Source organism: Gossypium raimondii, chromosome 6 (genome assembly GCF_025698545.1).
Source record: "Gossypium raimondii isolate GPD5lz chromosome 6, ASM2569854v1, whole genome shotgun sequence".
Taxonomy (NCBI): domain Eukaryota; kingdom Viridiplantae; phylum Streptophyta; class Magnoliopsida; order Malvales; family Malvaceae; genus Gossypium; species Gossypium raimondii.
In genome coordinates, this window is record NC_068570.1 from 29,974,986 (window position 1) to 29,991,400 (window position 16,415).

The 16,415-nt window shown below is 32.0% G+C and overlaps 3 protein-coding genes across 5 annotated transcripts; all 3 read right to left on the minus strand.

Annotated features, from left to right (window-relative positions):
- Positions 1 to 1,044: 1,044 nt before the first annotated feature.
- On the minus strand, positions 1,045 to 3,891 carry LOC105774436 (DEAD-box ATP-dependent RNA helicase 39). 2 transcript variants are annotated; one of them, XM_052632145.1, is made up of 5 exons: positions 3,084 to 3,891; positions 2,492 to 2,581; positions 2,079 to 2,279; positions 1,771 to 1,914; positions 1,045 to 1,596 (listed from the first exon to the last, which is right to left on the minus strand). In XM_052632145.1, the coding sequence occupies exons 1-5, from the start codon at positions 3,714 to 3,716 to the stop codon at positions 1,423 to 1,425; spliced, it is 1,242 nt and encodes a 413-aa protein (XP_052488105.1). In that variant the 5' UTR covers positions 3,717 to 3,891; the 3' UTR covers positions 1,045 to 1,422. The 2 variants fall into 2 exon arrangements, with proteins under 2 accessions (XP_052488105.1, XP_012452389.1); XM_012596935.2 differs by having other exon boundaries at positions 2,079 to 2,267; positions 3,084 to 3,883.
- A 380-nt stretch (positions 3,892 to 4,271) lies between these two features.
- LOC105773929 (uncharacterized) lies at positions 4,272 to 7,378 on the minus strand. 2 transcript variants are annotated; one of them, XM_052632131.1, is made up of 4 exons: positions 6,973 to 7,378; positions 5,734 to 5,898; positions 5,058 to 5,185; positions 4,272 to 4,546 (listed from the first exon to the last, which is right to left on the minus strand). In XM_052632131.1, the coding sequence occupies exons 1-3, from the start codon at positions 7,276 to 7,278 to the stop codon at positions 5,087 to 5,089; spliced, it is 570 nt and encodes a 189-aa protein (XP_052488091.1). In that variant the 5' UTR covers positions 7,279 to 7,378; the 3' UTR covers positions 4,272 to 4,546; positions 5,058 to 5,086. The 2 variants fall into 2 exon arrangements, with proteins under 2 accessions (XP_052488091.1, XP_012451598.1); XM_012596144.2 differs by lacking the exon at positions 4,272 to 4,546 and having other exon boundaries at positions 4,865 to 5,185; positions 6,973 to 7,376.
- Positions 7,379 to 8,692: 1,314 nt separating this feature from the next.
- LOC105773928 (polyadenylate-binding protein 3) lies at positions 8,693 to 14,665 on the minus strand. Its single transcript, XM_012596142.2, has 8 exons — positions 14,228 to 14,665; positions 12,984 to 13,759; positions 12,767 to 12,844; positions 12,592 to 12,681; positions 11,925 to 12,227; positions 11,617 to 11,841; positions 11,215 to 11,460; positions 8,693 to 9,029 (listed from the first exon to the last, which is right to left on the minus strand). Exons 1-7 carry the CDS (start codon positions 14,466 to 14,468, stop codon positions 11,239 to 11,241), a joined length of 1,935 nt encoding a protein of 644 aa, XP_012451596.1. The 5' UTR covers positions 14,469 to 14,665; the 3' UTR covers positions 8,693 to 9,029; positions 11,215 to 11,238.
- Between the last annotated feature and the right edge of the window lie 1,750 nt (positions 14,666 to 16,415).

The window sequence follows — 16,415 nt, forward strand, 5'->3', positions numbered from 1 at the left end:
TTATTTCTTTTTACAAGTTTTTAGATATTCTTTTATTGATCTAAAGTAAATAAAAATAAATAAATGATTCGGGGGAAGCCGCTAACGAGGGGTGTTGAGGGATTAGCATGAGCAATGGATTATTGGTTTAATAGGAGTTTGAGACTTTATTCTGCGTTCAATGCTGAGTTATGAGATATTTTAGATGGCTTGATGGCAACTCAAAACAAAAATTGGGACAAAATGTCAATTTAAACGGATAGCGTAGAGGTTATTCAGCCTATCCAAGTTGCTTTCTCAAGGACTTTTAATTCAACACTTATTAGACGTATTCAATAATTTTTGTTGAAAATGATCTAATGGGAAATGATACATACTCCTAGAGAAGAGAATATAGAAACTGATCACATCGCTAAATTAGCTTTCAACTTCTACAATTGTTCGCAGAGAGAGAACCCGTTGAACTTCAGTAGTTTAATGTAATAATTGTATTGGTTAACTTTTTCAAAAAAAAAAAAAAAACTAATCTCGTGGGAGAAGGATTCTAACTTATACTTAATCCACATAGCACTTGCGTATACAAATTCATTATCAGCAAACAAAAATTCGAATTTAGTTTTGTAGTTAACAGGGTGAAGTTCCATCATTTACAAAAGAATATTTAAATAACAGAAGAGCAAAATAATTAGTAGACAAACAGGCAGTAGGTTTCAACTTCATTGTTTTCTTTTAAACGCAATTAGAATAGAAGAAAGACATAACTGTTGAGCTACTCAAATTCCGGTGTGAATACTGGTTTTTGTATACGTTGAACATGCATATGAGCAAATTATTCTATGTTTTCCTATGTATTTGGTGGTCGGACAAAAGTGTTGGATAAGGTACTTCAACAGTTCCAAGCGGTTCACAAATCAACCATTCTAACCCTTCTCTGGATTGGTACTCTGGTCTGTTCCCAGTTATGATGACTGATCCAATCCGGTTCAAATAACATTGAGAATCGCCCCAAGTTGAGGCCTAAAACTACAAATTTCATGAGCCAAATACGAATAATACTCCTTGATATTTGAGATCAGACCATGAACACTCATTAGAACTATCCCAAAAGGATCCCAAATTCCACATTGGATATGTACAAAAGTTCAACAACAGACACAAGTGTTTAACCTACGAGGCTCAATATATCAAAACAAACAATATATCTTAGGTTGGTGCGGACCGTGGACAATATGCAAGACGCTTTACCTATGCACTCCACCTCGACAAAGAGACCTAAAATATGGCTACACATCAAATTGGCCAACTATTTTCCCTATAAAAGGATCAAAATTTTCAAGTACAAAATGTAACGATTCAAAACAACTCGTGAAGACCAATTAAAGATACAATAGCTATGCATACAGAAAAGGCTCGGTCCCCTCAAAGCATGGCAAGGATTGACAATCAAGACGAATGAAACGAATTCATTGTTTCAGCAATTTTTATCTTCAAAGCATCCAAAGACTCAGTGAGGTCAAATACCTCTTGTCGATCCATCTCCAGCAACATCGCAGCCACTTTTCCAGCATTATTTTGTTCAAGATGCTCCATAAGAGGGTATAACTGTTTCCCCAACATCTATTATTTTTGACAAAGGGAAAAATAAAACAATATATAAATTATTCAGAACAGAGATACAGTTCACTGTACAGATTATTTGGAACTTTAATGCATGGTCTAAAGCCTTGCAAATTAATTACCGGTTCGCTAAGATGATAATACTGTAGAACATTGAGCAGATAATTGTCTTACCTTTGTTATTGTTGAAGTGACTAAAACAGTTTGAAGTCCAAGGTCTTTGGCTTTTGATAGTTGTTGATTCTTTAATTGGTTGAGGATCTTGTGAATTTCGGAGCCAAAGCCATGATCGAACATGGCATCCATTTCATCCAATACCTGTTTAGAGATTTTTGCTGTCACTAAATTTGCAAGATATTGGATATCATTAAGAAACAGAGTATCCTAGTACCTCCAGAAGCTAGAACTCTAATATATAAATTGCCGCATTCTAAAACATTGTTGCGTAAATTATATAGTTAAAAGTCAAAATGTTGGGATACCAAGTATTTGATGTCATCTGGAACAACACTTCCCTCCTCAATGTACTGAATAGTTTCACTTGGAGTAGCAACAAGCATGCCTATTGAGTCATTTGCCAAATTCTCGGAGATTCTTGACTTGCTGTAACCATATTCTGAAGTAGAATTCAACTTAGCATGATGGCTGATGAATCTTGCTGTTTGAAAATCCTGCATGATGATCTTGATTTAATCACAAACTTGCACTGATGAGAACTATGGAATTTGCAAATCTAACTGTGAGGTTCTCTCACACGGGTATAAGAAACAACAAAATAGATACATAAATAACTTTAACAATGGACTTATCAACATAGTGGCATCTTAATTAAAAATACAAAAAAGAACCCCTCAAAGAACTAAAGATATATGTCCAAGAAGTGGTAACAAAGAACCTTGTCGCATTGTTCCTCCGAGGAGCACAAAACAATAGCTCGAGGATGCTTTGGCTTCACGCTGAGCAACGCCTCGTCCCGTCTAAGCAGCTGTTCAACTCAATGTCAGTAATTTGTTCAACCTTTATTGCAAACATTTGGCTGCTATTACATAACTAGAAACATTTTATTATGAATATCAAAGAAAAGTTATATAATAATTGGAATTAATTTGTTGAACTGGGTATAATTATTAATTCCTAAATTTTTGGAGGGATACAAGAATACTGATTGACTTCATTTCATGAATTCAACAAAAGGAAATTAATAATTCATAGCAGTGTAGAATAGATATATACCAGTATCACAATCTTCAGAAGAAGTTGCTGACAAACATAAATCAATTATAAAGAAAGAGTATGGAGTTACAATCTTGGACGACCACTTGTTTGAACTTTAATGTCGAAGCACTAGATATAATTTTAGATTCTATATGCTTACATATTTACTTAGGTTACTTCGGTTGCAAAGTACAGCTTCCAAAGAGAAAATTAAGGATCAAAATGACAAGTATAAGGTTACCATGTTAGCGATAAAAAAAAAAAGGGTTTACCTGTATGAGAGGTAACAAGAAAGCCAAAGTCCTTCCAGATCCCGATTCAGAGCTTAAGACGACGCTTTTCCCATCCAACAAAGCTGGGATCCCAACACACTGAATTTCAGAAGGAATCCATATTCCCATCTCACTCAAAGCCCCAATTATGTCAGCTTCCAACCCCAGTTCTTGGAAACTAGAAACAAATTTAGTAGCACCACATTTGTTCTTGTCATTCTCAGAATCAACGTCATCCCTTTCTCTTTCCTTTTCAACAACAGTAGAGGTAGGTTTGGAGACGGAGTTGCCTTTGAGCTTTCTTTGTCGGAACTTTTCAAGAATGAGGGAGTCTCTATGGGATTTTGGTGAAGAAGGTTGTAGTTTTGCTGTTTTTATAGTAGGCTTAGTGTTGGAGGAAGATAGAGGCCTAATTAATGGAAAAGGCTTGATGGGGTTTAATGGATTAGTTGAAGAAATAAGTTTAGAGGAGACAACAAGGTTGCAGAGGTCGGCAAGTGATTTGCTGCTTCTTTTCATTGTCTTTTGCCGTCTACTTTGTTGGCGTTTCTGCTTTTCAAATGTTACTTGTTTAAGGGTTCGTAGCTGTATTTGTGCCCTTCTCGCCTTGTTATTTATTTCTCTTTTGGACATAATAAGTCAATTTTAGTTAAATTCGGTTGTTAAATTTTCAAAAATAGATAAATATTTTTTAAAAGAATTGTTAGATTAAAATATTAATTTTTTAATAATAGTGACTCACTTGATATTATTTATCACATCAACAAATAATTTAAAAATAAAAATTAAAAATATATAAAATATCAAAATAAAATACATATGAATTATCATACAAGCTATTATGTTTAAATAATTAACATTTAGTTAATCTTTTATTAAAGAAATAACAATTTGACTCTTTTAAAATTGATATCAAATTGAAAAAAATATAAATATTAAAAGCTAATTGTATCATTATACTTTTTATTATATTATCTTGATAATTCAATTTTGTAAAGTAAATAATTTTTGAAATTTAATTTTATATATTTTTAAACTTTTAATTCTTTTTTATAATTTTAAAAGTTTTTAAAAATTTATGTATTTTATAAAATTTTATAAACACAGGTCACAGTCATGATTATAAAAGAATATTTTAAAATAGTAGGAAAGAAAACAAAATATCAAGACGAAAGAAGAGCAGCATAATGACAGTTAGAAAAAGGTGAAAAGTTTTTTTAAATATTATATAAGAGATGAGATACTGGCCTTCTGATATATAGGAAAGGCCAAGTATCCTTGCAAATGGACGATAACTAAGACTTGATTTCAACACAATTCCATTATTATTACTACGCCAATTTTCACAACCCTTTTCCCCCATATTTCTTAGCACTTTAGAGCAGCAGGGAATTTCCATTTGCTTGATGCTACCTTTACTTCATGCTTGGCCTCATTCATTCTCTACATTTATGCTCTTTTTCCTTTCATCCTCGTATACAACAAATATGTGTCAAACACCAACATAATCTAATTTTCAACGTTTTCAAAGTATTTAAAAGATCTCTGAAAATCATGTCCATAATTATGCGTCAGTGAACAATTTAATAAAATACTTTAAAATAAAAGTCAGAGCAACATAATCCATGCCTGGTACCTTTTATGCAACCAAATGCACCTGCACCTTGCCAAGACAATGGGAACTTTCTCTACCTTTTCTTTATTATTATAATTATTATTATTTATTTGACAGATTTATCAACAACTGCATTGCAGATAGAAGGAACATTTCCACTGCCATGTTTGCCAATAAGAACGGGGATTCCCTTATGAATCACCACTGCCTTTTGTTTTTTTATTTCCTTTTGATTAAAATATCTGTCTTCTAAAGCAAGTAATGCCAAAAGCCAAATCTAAAATCCAAATTAACCACAATGCTAAAAAATTCAAACAATTTTCAGGGTTGCTTCTTGAATCCTAAGACCTGAAATATACCTTACTAAAACTGCCAGGGATAAATCAAATCACTTGTAGAATTCGGACTTCAAGACACCAATATAAGGCAAGTTCCTATATAGTTCTGCAAAGTCCATTCCATAACCTACAACAAAATAATCCGGACACTGCAAAAAAACATAATATCAAACCAGAAAATATTATAAAAGAAAAAATGCAGCAATGCAGAAATTAATATTTAAGAAACCATGCATTTTGCCAATGCTAAAGAGAAAACCCCTTGAGCATACTGGCAGATTGACCATATAACCAAAGGTATGTAGATATAAACCATCAAGAAAACAAATGGGAATTGCAAACCAAGTGCCTGAGAAAGTTTTGCAATGTGATACAATCAAATGCTCCATTTCCAGGAAACATGAGTAATGTCGTACCTATTATTCAAAGCTAACAAGTAGTACTTTTTACCAGTAAAAAAATTTGAAAGCATGATGGTTAAAATGCAACATATCTAGCAGAAGCTCCAAAATATTAATCTACAATGAGGTTTCTTTCAATAGTACTCGGTAAAAGACAAGCAATATTTCTTTCTATAAATGATCATAGATTCTGAAAAAAAAAAAAAGAGTGTATTCTTTGAAAAGCAATTAATAAGATACAACAATAATCAAAATCACAACATATGTGCATAAAAAGTTTGGCTATAGATTTTTACCTCAAATCCCTTGTAGAACTTTCCATCACCAACTAGCTTGATATGGACCTTCCTTCTCGTAGGTTTATCAAGAAAAGCACAAATTGATACGGAGGACACTCCTTTTGCTTCCAAGTGTTCGATTAGACAGGATAAAGTGCATCCTGTATCTACAATATCTTCAACCTAAGACAATATAAAATGGACTAATCTATTAGTGAACTTGGTTCTAAATGTTAATGGTAATACTATTATTAGAACAATCATTTTATTTATTACTTTTGCTTAGGAACTTTATATTATGTGTGTATATATATAAATCCTAAACAAAGACTGAATAATCATCAAAAGTTCAAAACCTCTCTAGTGCAATCAATTAAGCACTAAAACATCTATTTTCACCCAATTAAGCTCTTGACCAGATGAAAATCGATTAATGGCCATTACCAATTTCCGTCTAATCAGGGTTTTGTTTTATGAATACACTATTGGGGGTGGGGATGGCGGATGACAGGGTTTGAACCCTTGTCATCTAGCTACCTATAGGGAGCTTTAACTGCAGCTACACACATGTTAAGGTTTTTTGAGGACTCAAATGGATGAGAAAAGATGTTTTAGGACTCAACTGATTGCAATAAAATGATTGATGCTTTGATGATCATATCATTTTATTTTGGAGGTTTCTTTTTTTCTTTTTTTTTCACACCCCTTTTAGTTATTTAGTTTTTACTTCTCCAAAAGTTGCTAAAATGCATAACAATAGACTAAACTTAATCAAATGGCTAAGATGCAACACCAAGTTGAATATAGTTTATATCAATTCAAAACCTGTAGTCTTTTTGCTACAAAAATACCCTTCCAAACTTTTAGTTCTTCAATAATACTATTTGGAGAACCTAATAATATAAACCCACTTCTTATGCAGTTTATGAATAAGAAGAAAAGGCAAATTGCAAGAATATCAACCAAATATTTTACCATTGTTCCTTTTATTATTATTATAAATTTCATAAACATTCGTAGAAAGCAAAGTAATAAACAATCAAATTACGATATCAACCCACAATGTAATTAGTTCAAAAATGATTTGGTATAAAAATAAAGCATTGAATTGTCAATTCTTCAAACACCCATTTTCCTTTTTCATTTGGAAAATAAATAAAAAGCTGCAAATCAACAATTGAACAACACTACATTACATTTCTTTCAAAAGCATTGAAAAAAAAAAGAAACATAAGAGAAAGGGTAATGGGGGATTACGAGAATGACGTGTTTTCCCTTCACATCGAGCTTCAAATCAAGGGAAATGGAAGGAGCTCCATTAGAGAGAGTATCGGAGCCATAAGATTGAGCTCGAACCAAGTCAACGAAGAGAGGGAACTGGACTCTCTTGACAAGATCAGCCAAGAACAAGAACGCACCATTGGCGACTCCTACAAAGAGGGGTGGGTCGGGAGCAGCTTTAAAATCAAGGGTAATTTGAGAAGCGATCTGGGCTACTCGGTCCAGAATCTGATCTTGGGTCCAAAGAACCTTCTCTATATGAGAGTCCAGAGACATGGACATGGTTTCAACAGTGATGGTTGTTCACCAGAGGCAACTGCGGCTTTTTTGTTTTCCTTGAAATGCTATTTTTATTATATTGCCTAGGGTTAACTTCATGTGGTTTTTATATCGTCAACCCTTTTTATTGACCAAAATACAATTAACACTTTTTCTATACTATAGTAAAGTCATTCCCACCCAACTTTTTTAAACATCGATGTGGCACCAAATTGAAGTGAGCAAAATGCGGCTGGCTTCCCTTTGGGGAATCTGCCGATTAACCTCTGTGGAGTGATGGAATAACAGTTGCCAATGAAAACCCTTTGATTTGCAAACTAAACACGTCTTTCATCTTTGTGGGATGTAATGAAATCCAACACGTCGTCTTCAAAAACCCTTACAGTTTTAAAGAGCAAAGAAAACAATGGAAGAAAATCACTGAGAATTTTTTTCATAGATCTGGAAGAAGCTTTAACTTCTATAAGTGTAAAAAACTGTCATCTGAATCTAAGTTTAATAATTACAAACAAATAGAGAAAAATCATAAATTAAAAAAAAACATAAAAATAGGAAAAAAGAACCACTCTTCCTTCCTTTTTACAAAACCAAACCAGTTGAGAAGTGTTGAACTTGAAAGAGAGAGAGAGGATCAAAGGGTGAGTATTGAATTGACGAGAAAATTAAGAGAATCTAGAGCGTTGAAATGTGGAGCATGCACGTGTTTAGGGAAAAAAATATTTTTTATTATGCAAAATTCATTTCTATTAATTTTTGAGTTTAGATATTAAGTTATGTCCACATTATTTATTACAATTACTTCTTTTAAACCAAAATTCTGTGGCACAAAGCATTTATGAATATTCATACAAATTACTTGTTTCTGAACCATAATGTTGTGGCTCATACTCATGTATATTTATACAAATTGCTTTTGTAGAATAATTTATTTTAAAACTATTTTATTTTTAATTGTTCTAAATCTACAGTGTTTGCACTATATGGAGATAGAATTTCAAGCCTGGTGGTGAATGAAACAAAAGTTTTGGTTTTGCCACCTTCGATTTCAATTGTATAATAAAAAATCAAAACCAATACTTTTTTCATATTTAATTTATTAACTTTCAATTTCGAATTTATATATCCACCTGACAGTTAAATGCCGTCCAAAGAACAATGCCAACAAAGCTCATTTTTTGGTTTTGAATTAGTATATGTATATTAGATAAGAAATTAATCAAAGTTGGAGGATATATACTAAAATTTTAAATAAAATCGGATTTGAGGTGGAAGGTATAAAAATCGGATAGGATGGTCTAGTGGTGGAGTTAAGATGTTAATCTTGAAGGATCAAACTAAAATTAAATGTATTATGTAACAACTGATTTTTAGGAAATGACTACTTATATTTTTAATATTATTTTTAATACTATAAAAATATTGGAGGGTCTAGGACTATAATATATATAAAGGGGGAAATTACAAAAATCTTAAACCTTAGGAGACCTATTTATATTTTTGAATGAGTCATAATATATTTACAAAGGATTAAATTAAAAAAAAATTAAACTTTGACTCTACTTGGCTCCACCCCTGGGGTGGCGCTACATTTATGCAGGTGAAGCGACAAGTAGATGGGTGAAAACCCGCCAAGTCTTTCAACGTTCACGCATTAAAGCCAATGATTGATTCTTCTACTATACTATACCAAAATGCAGCAGCCTTCATTCTACTACTTTGCTAATACGTAAGATGATGAGATTGGTGATCATAAACTTCATAAAGGCCAAAACGAAATAGCATAAAATTAGATGCATGCTCATTTCACAGCATATGATAAAGCAAGGATGACAACGTGTAATTAAGAGTAAAGCCTTATGACATGATAAGCAAGGAAGATAATGTGTAATTAGAGGGCTTATTTAGTAATCGTATTGGAAACAAAACCTTGCTGCTGCTACCCATGCTTGTTATCTTCTCAGACTTGGGGTTACTTTTCCATTACTGTTTTGGTTGAGAAGTGATTTTTAGAAAAAATACATTTAAAAAACGTGGTAGAAAAGTTTTGTAAAAAAATTTGATTTATTAATTTTTAGTATTCTTCGTTGTCAAAAGTTATGATTGAAAATTAAAATAATTTTTTGGACATAATTGTGGAAAGTTAAAATTACTTAAATTATACAATATTTAAACAATTTAATATAATGATACATGAACTATAAATTTTAAATTTTGTAAGTAATTAATAAAAATTATTTGTAAAATTAGTGATACATAAAATTTTAAAAACTTAAATATAATAAATTATATTTATATAATTTAATATAATGATAAATGATATTTAAATAATTTGATATAATGATAATTTAATATTTTTAGATTTTTAAATAATTAATATAAATAAGATTACCCAAAAATCAAAAACACCTAAATTATAACTTTTTAGTTTGAGTGAAAAAAAAATACTTTTTCACCACAATTTTGACCCAAAAACCAGATGTCCTTCATTGCTCTTGCTGTGTAAATCCAATTTTAGCTTCTCAAATGCAATGAAGATCTGAGACTTTAATAAAGACAAGGAGAAAAAAAAGTTGATTCTAAAGTCGCTAAAATGTTATAAATTAATGTTTAATATTAGCATTCGATAAATAAATATATAATATGATTAAATATAAAACTATTATAAAAGTTTTTAAATGCCTAAATAAATCTAAAAGTTAAGTGCATAAATTTTCATAAAGTAAACTATAGTATTAGTATTAAACCAATAGTAATTCACATATAAGTTAAATCTTCTAATTTGACAAAAAAAACTTTAATTCAATTAGATTTTCACTGTCAAAATTTTGTTTTTAGTCAAGCTTAACCACAAATTTTACATTATTTTGAAAATGAAAATTTTATGTTGAAAGAAATTCACAATTTAAAGTGTTTAGGGATAAAATATAATTTCTTTACATAAATAAAAATCACTTAAAGTGTTTTTATGGTGTCTTGAGGATGTAATATGTCAAACACAAAATAAATGTAAATACAAGATTCACAATAATTTGTAAGAAAAATGGTAAATCTCTAATCAACATTTAAGAAACTCAAAATTATAAGACAATTAATTCTAATTTACTCAATGATTTGTATTAATTAACTTCTAAATATAGTTATAATCACGATATGAGTGGTTTCATATAAAATCAATATCTAAACCACGATATGAGTGGTTTCATATAAAATTAATATCTAAACATCATTAAATCAATAAAAATTAATTTGGTATAAAATTAAATTATCAAAAGGAAAGGCACCTTTCTTACTTTTTATAGAGATTAATCAAGAAATATTGAAAAGAAAATTTTTTATCAAATTAAAGTGATCCACTTGAAAGCATTGAAAGATTGATTGATATTGTAAAATATTTAGGAGAGCATAAGGAAAAAGAGAAATTTGAGAGAAAAAATGAATTTTAAAAGAAACTAAAAAAATGAATTTTGAAATTTAGTGGGTGGGGAGAAATTAATTTCATTTTATATAAATTAATTTATTTTTAAATTTGAGGGGACAAATTTATTATTTATATATAAATAATTTATTTTTCTTTTTATAAAATATTTCTTTTTAAAAAATCGTGGCTCCGCCACTGGACCATGCCACAGCAGTCAAGCTAACCAGAAGAGAAATAGCAGCATGAGCATGCACACGCATGCACACAACACAGCCAGCAAGATCAGTTAGTATATGCACACTATCTCCATGGATAAACGAGAGAAAGGGCAATTCGTTGTAGAGAATCCCAAATCAAATAAATACTAGAACCAAGCTAATAAATGATGATGGTCTATATGTCTCAGATATCTAAATTCCTAAAAAAAATTACTTCCGGAGAAAGCCCAGTGAAGTCAAGACTTTTTGGGCCCTCTAAAAAATGACAGACCATTGCACCTATAAAGTAATATATTTATTTACCTATTGATAACAGGTGAACTCCATTCAGTCAGTTCCAATGACCAACTCCTTACTCGCATCAGATTCTCCTGCTGCAGAATCCCGAAGGACAGCCATTGCCTCAGCCACCTTCTCCTTCAAAGCATCTGGAGACTCGATGAGATGGAGAACCTCTGTTTGGTCCATCTCTAGCAACATCCCAGTCACCTTTCCCGCATGTTCAGGCTCAAAACCCTGCACCAGCGGATAAAGTTGTTCTCCCAACATCTGCATTTGTATATAAATATATATAATAAAAAGTATCATCAAAGAAGAAAATGAATTACATGTTAGCACACCTTAACAGACCAATCATTATAGATGTTAAGACGAGTAAAACAGCAAGATCAATCATTATAAATTAATAGAAAGGATACTACATGCCTTGTTACGTTCTCTAGGGGAAGCAGAAGCTAAAGCAGATATGAGTGTCGATATGTGCACTGGGTTAGGTCGTTGCACTTCAACAGGGTTTACTGGCATCCTTGAAACACCATATGGTAACGGCAGGATAGGGCCTACAACGCTTTGGGTAACTGTAGATTGATCCACACCATCTCTAGCATTACCCATGTATCCCAAACCTTCATTGGTATTACGGTGCAGCACCTGAAGAACAAGAAATTCTGTAATATAGTAATTATACTATTAAGCCCTGCAAAAGAACTACAATGGGGAAAAGTGCCTGCTACCTGTTGCTGCAGCATTTGTTGGGAGTTTCCACCTCGACGAACACCCATCCTTTGACCTGGTTGTCCTCGTTGTCTTTGGAGGTTGTATGGCATAATATAATTTGGAGTGACACCAGGACGGATTCCAGGTATGAGTTGCTGCTGGTAACCATATCCTGCAGGCTGAGGGTGTAACAGACCAGGACTACCTTGACCATAATATAGCTGCTGAAGATCAAGCCTATGAGGACCAGAATGATATCCAGGAACCCCTGATGCCAAAGGTGACATGGCACCTTGTGTACGAAGTTGAGCAAAATACGACTGGAAACAAAAATTGTTCATGGAGGCAATTAAGGCTACATAAATTACCATGCAAAGAACAAGAATTTAAACCTCAACTAACTGATTCTTATTCCAGGATGGTGATAATTCAAAAAACATGCTGCTAGAAATAATGTCATCATATAGATTTGTAACTGAAAATCCTGTTAAAAATGCTAAACCTACATCATAAAGTTCAATCGTCTATTTGCTCCATAAACGGTTTGTTTGACAAGCTAAAGATCATTTGGCATTTACATGTCCTAGTGTATTTGGATAGCTTTGTCCAATTACAAGTAGGCAAGCTAAGACAAAGACAACATCTCAAGAGTCTATGCTAAATAGAAACATGAGATTAAATCACCTGTAATCTAGCTTTTCTTTCTTCTTTGCGTTGAGCGACAGCAACATACAGAGGCTTCTTTCCAATCATCTTTCCATTCATTGCATTCAACTGTAGAAAGTAAAAATAAAGAACAATTAATGAATGCAGAAGACCTAAAATAAAAACAAGCAGGCATTGAACAATTAAAACCTACAGCTTTCGAAGCTTCTTCAGGTGTAGAAAAGGCAACAAAACCAGAGCCCTTACTAACTCCTTGTGGATCAAGCATAACCTTAAACAATAATTAAGGGACAAAAAACATTTCAAGAATTATTGTAATCAAGCATGAAAGAAAAGGAAAGAGATAAGAAACAAAAACTTAATGGAAAGAGTGGGAAGGAAGTACAAGCCTATCCATTATAAAGCCGTACCATGCATGAGGTAATTGTTCCAAACTCCGAAAATAACTCCTTCAGTTTTTCAGTATCTATGCTGTCATCCAGATTTTTCAGATACAAATTTGCAGCTTGTAGTTTTTCATATCTACTAGTTCTTTCCTGTTCAAATTTGGCTTTCAACTCTGCTTCCCTTTCTGCTTTCCTTTGAGCCCTTCCCACATACCACGTCTTGTCATCATTTTTCATCCCATTTAACTTCTCAACAGCAGCGGAAGCCGCATCTGGGCTCTGAAAGTTCACAAAACCAAAACATCTGGACTTACCATTCTGGTCCTTCATGACAACAACACTGGTGATGGTACCATAAGTTCCAAAAACTTTCTTAAGGTCCTCATCACTTGTTGTTTCTGACAAATTTTTTACATAAACATTAGTGAACTTCGGCGTCACATTGGCTGGCACCCGTTCTTGTCGTCGAACATGACGTCCAACATAAACTTGTTTATCATTTATTAGCATACCATTTAACCTTTTGATTGCATTCTGTGCGGCTTCATCATTTTCAAACTGAACATAGCCGAATCCTTTTGCTTGCCCATTTCTATCAGTAGCAACCTTGCAAGAAAGTACATTCCCGAAGGCAACGAAAATGTCATACAATGCCTTGTTATCAATAGCTGGGTCCAGGTTCTTGATAAAGACATTGGCATATCCAGTCTTACGAATAATAGGATCGCGTTGAGAAAACATAATTCGTATAGGTTTTCCATTGATGGGAGTGAAGTTAAACATTTCCTTGGCATGAGCAGCTGCAGTTTACAAACAGTGTATGTCGTCAAGACAAAGCAGTTAAGGATTCACATTAGCAGTCATCGGTCACTAAAACTTTGTAAAATACAAAAAAAAAAAAAAAAAGAGTAACTTTTTCCCCACTTCAAGACAGTCGTATGTATTGATCCTAGACACAATCACGATGATCACAATCAATCACTGATCTTCATCCCATTAGCAAAAAATATGTCCAAATCATTTTTTTATTATTAACTACAATTTCCCATTTTTATTCATGAATTATCAATGATCACACTGACAAGTAAAAACAATATCCAAGTTCAGTCTGATTATCGCAAAATCAACCAAACAATGCTTTCCAGTTTCCACCCTCTAATCAAGAATAAAATATAACAAAAATAAATAAGCATAGTAATCACTTGGATCATTTTAAAACAACAGAGAGAAAGACGATCATCTATTTCTATAAAAAAAAAGAAAATTACCGTCTTGGTAATTGCTGTAATTGACGTAAGCATAACCGAGAGAAGATCGCTTATTCTGATCCCTACAAATTCTAATGGAAAGAACAGTTCCAACTTGGCCAAACAGATCATACAATTGCCCTTCCACCGCGTTCTCCTCCAGATCCCCCACGTAAAGCGACACATTCATATAACCACTTCCCACCGCCGCGCCCCCTGCCGTTACCGGAGCCACAGGAACCGCCGTCGTGGCCGTCGCCATCTCTGTCTCTCTCTCTCTCCGAACAAACAGAAAGTCCAAAATTCCTCTAAAATTTTAAAAACAAAAGTAGAGTTAATAAATACTAGGTTTGTTTTGACCCGTAGTATATATTATTATGTATATGAATGGAATGTTATTAATGTTTTATTATTTTTTATAACTTTTTTTCTTTTTATTAAATTTCCTATTAATTTTGGAGGAGCGCAGAGAGGGAAGGGAAAAGACAGGGAGACGCGAGACGGAGCCTTCCTATATAGTGAACGAAGCGGTTCGTTTGCACGTGCGGGTAATGACGTGGCATTCAAGGAATTTGGGGCCCCGCTTTTGTCTTTTTATGTCGTTCGTTTTTTTGCCCACACTTTTTATGTCGTTTTGTTGTTGCTGCCTGTTTAGCCTTTTTTTTAGCTTACTCGCAGAAGAAAAAGAAACCCGCGACAAAAAGAGCGAGAGTTCCAGAGCCGTCGTTTGTGACGTCGCCGAACAAGGAATATACACGTTTTCCTCTAACTTTTTTATACTACCAAAATACATGGGATAATCATGTGGGCAAATAATTAATAAAAGCTCAATTATTTTTAAAATTATCGAAATGACCCTGAATTAATTATCAAAATGAACCATTTTTCTTAAAAACACATCCATGTCAGTGCGTTGTCAGGGGATAAAGCAAGAAAACGCTTTCTCAAGGAAGTACTTTGTCCACGTGGACAGAAAACGCTTCCTTGAGGGCGCGCTTTGTATCCACGTGGACAAAGCGCTTCCTTGAGGAAGCACTTTTTCCGTTTTTTAGGGTTTAAGGTTTTTTGCAATCAGGGTTAGGGTTTGAGATTTTTGAGATTTTAATTTTTAGGGTTTTAAGAAAAAAATTAAATAAATAAGGGTTTAAGATTTCTTAATTAAATTAATTATAAATTTTAAAAAATTATAAATTAATTATTAAGTCTAAATTTAGTTAAATATAGTTAAATATTAATTACAATTATTATATTTTTCTCTAATTTTAAATTTAGACTTCAACCGCTTAAAATATATATTAAATATTAAAATATTAAAATTTATGTTAAATTCCATTAAATAAAGTTATTAATACTTATTTATAAATCATTCACTAACAATCGATAAAATATTTACCCATGATCTTAAGACTTAAGGAATTATTATCCTTAAAATATTCTATTATTAATATGATTGTATTATATTAAATTTCATGTATTTTTGCATATTATATTATATTAATATTTTTAATTTATTATAAATTTAAAATTACAGCAAAAGATAAATTTAATATATATATAAAACTTTTAACTCTTTTTCTATTTTAAAATTTGAAAATACAAAAACTCATTATATATTTTATTTTAATTTATTATTAAAAATTCTTTTAATAAATTTAATTTTTACTAAAACATTTAATTTTATTAGTTTATTTTTAGAAGAGTTTAAAATATATAACGGATAATGACTACCTTTATTTGATTTTTCCTTAAAACCCTAAATACTAAACCTCAAACTAATTTTTTAAAATTTATAATTAATTTACTCAAGTAACCCTAAACCCTAATTTATTTGATTTTTTCTTAAAAATCCTAAACACTAAACCCTAATCTAATTTTTTAAAATTTATAATTAATTTACTCAAGTAACCCTAAACCCTAATTTATTTGATTTTTCCTTAAAACCATAAACGCTAAACCCTAATCTAATTTTTTAAAATTTATAATTAATTTAATTAAGAAACCCTAAACCCTTATTTAATTTTTTCCTTAAAACCCTAAAATCTAAAAACTCAAAACCCCAAAACCCTAACTTTAATTGCAAAAAACTCTAAACCCTAAAAAACGAGGAAGGTGCTTCCTCAAGGTAGCGCTTTGTCCACGTGGACACAAAGCACGCCCTCAAGGAAGCATTTTCTATCCACGTGGACAAAGCGCTTCTTTGAAGAAGCAT

Excerpts from the sequence above, each read along its gene's own strand:
- LOC105773928 (XM_012596142.2), bottom strand. The coding sequence starts at position 14,468 with ATGGCGACGGCCACGACGGCGGTTCCTGTGGCTCCGGTAACGGCAGGG. Across the intron at positions 13,760-14,227 it reads TTACAGCAATTACCAAGACG|CTGCTCATGCCAAGGAAATG; the intron begins GTAATTTTCTTT and ends TGTAAACTGCAG. Across the intron at positions 11,461-11,616 it reads CCCCTAGAGAACGTAACAAG|ATGTTGGGAGAACAACTTTA; the intron begins GCATGTAGTATC and ends ATACAAATGCAG.
- LOC105773929 (XM_052632131.1), bottom strand. The coding sequence starts at position 7,278 with ATGTCCATGTCTCTGGACTCTCATATAGAGAAGGTTCTTTGGACCCAA. Across the intron at positions 5,899-6,972 it reads AGGGAAAACACGTCATTCTC|GTTGAAGATATTGTAGATAC; the intron begins GTAATCCCCCAT and ends ATATTGTCTTAG. Across the intron at positions 5,186-5,733 it reads AGTTCTACAAGGGATTTGAG|TGTCCGGATTATTTTGTTGT; the intron begins GTAAAAATCTAT and ends GTTTTTTTGCAG.
- LOC105774436 (XM_052632145.1), bottom strand. The coding sequence starts at position 3,716 with ATGTCCAAAAGAGAAATAAATAACAAGGCGAGAAGGGCACAAATACAG. Across the intron at positions 2,280-2,491 it reads CGGAGGAACAATGCGACAAG|ATCATCATGCAGGATTTTCA; the intron begins GTTCTTTGTTAC and ends GATTAAATCAAG. Across the intron at positions 1,915-2,078 it reads CAGATGACATCAAATACTTG|GTATTGGATGAAATGGATGC; the intron begins GTATCCCAACAT and ends ATCTCTAAACAG.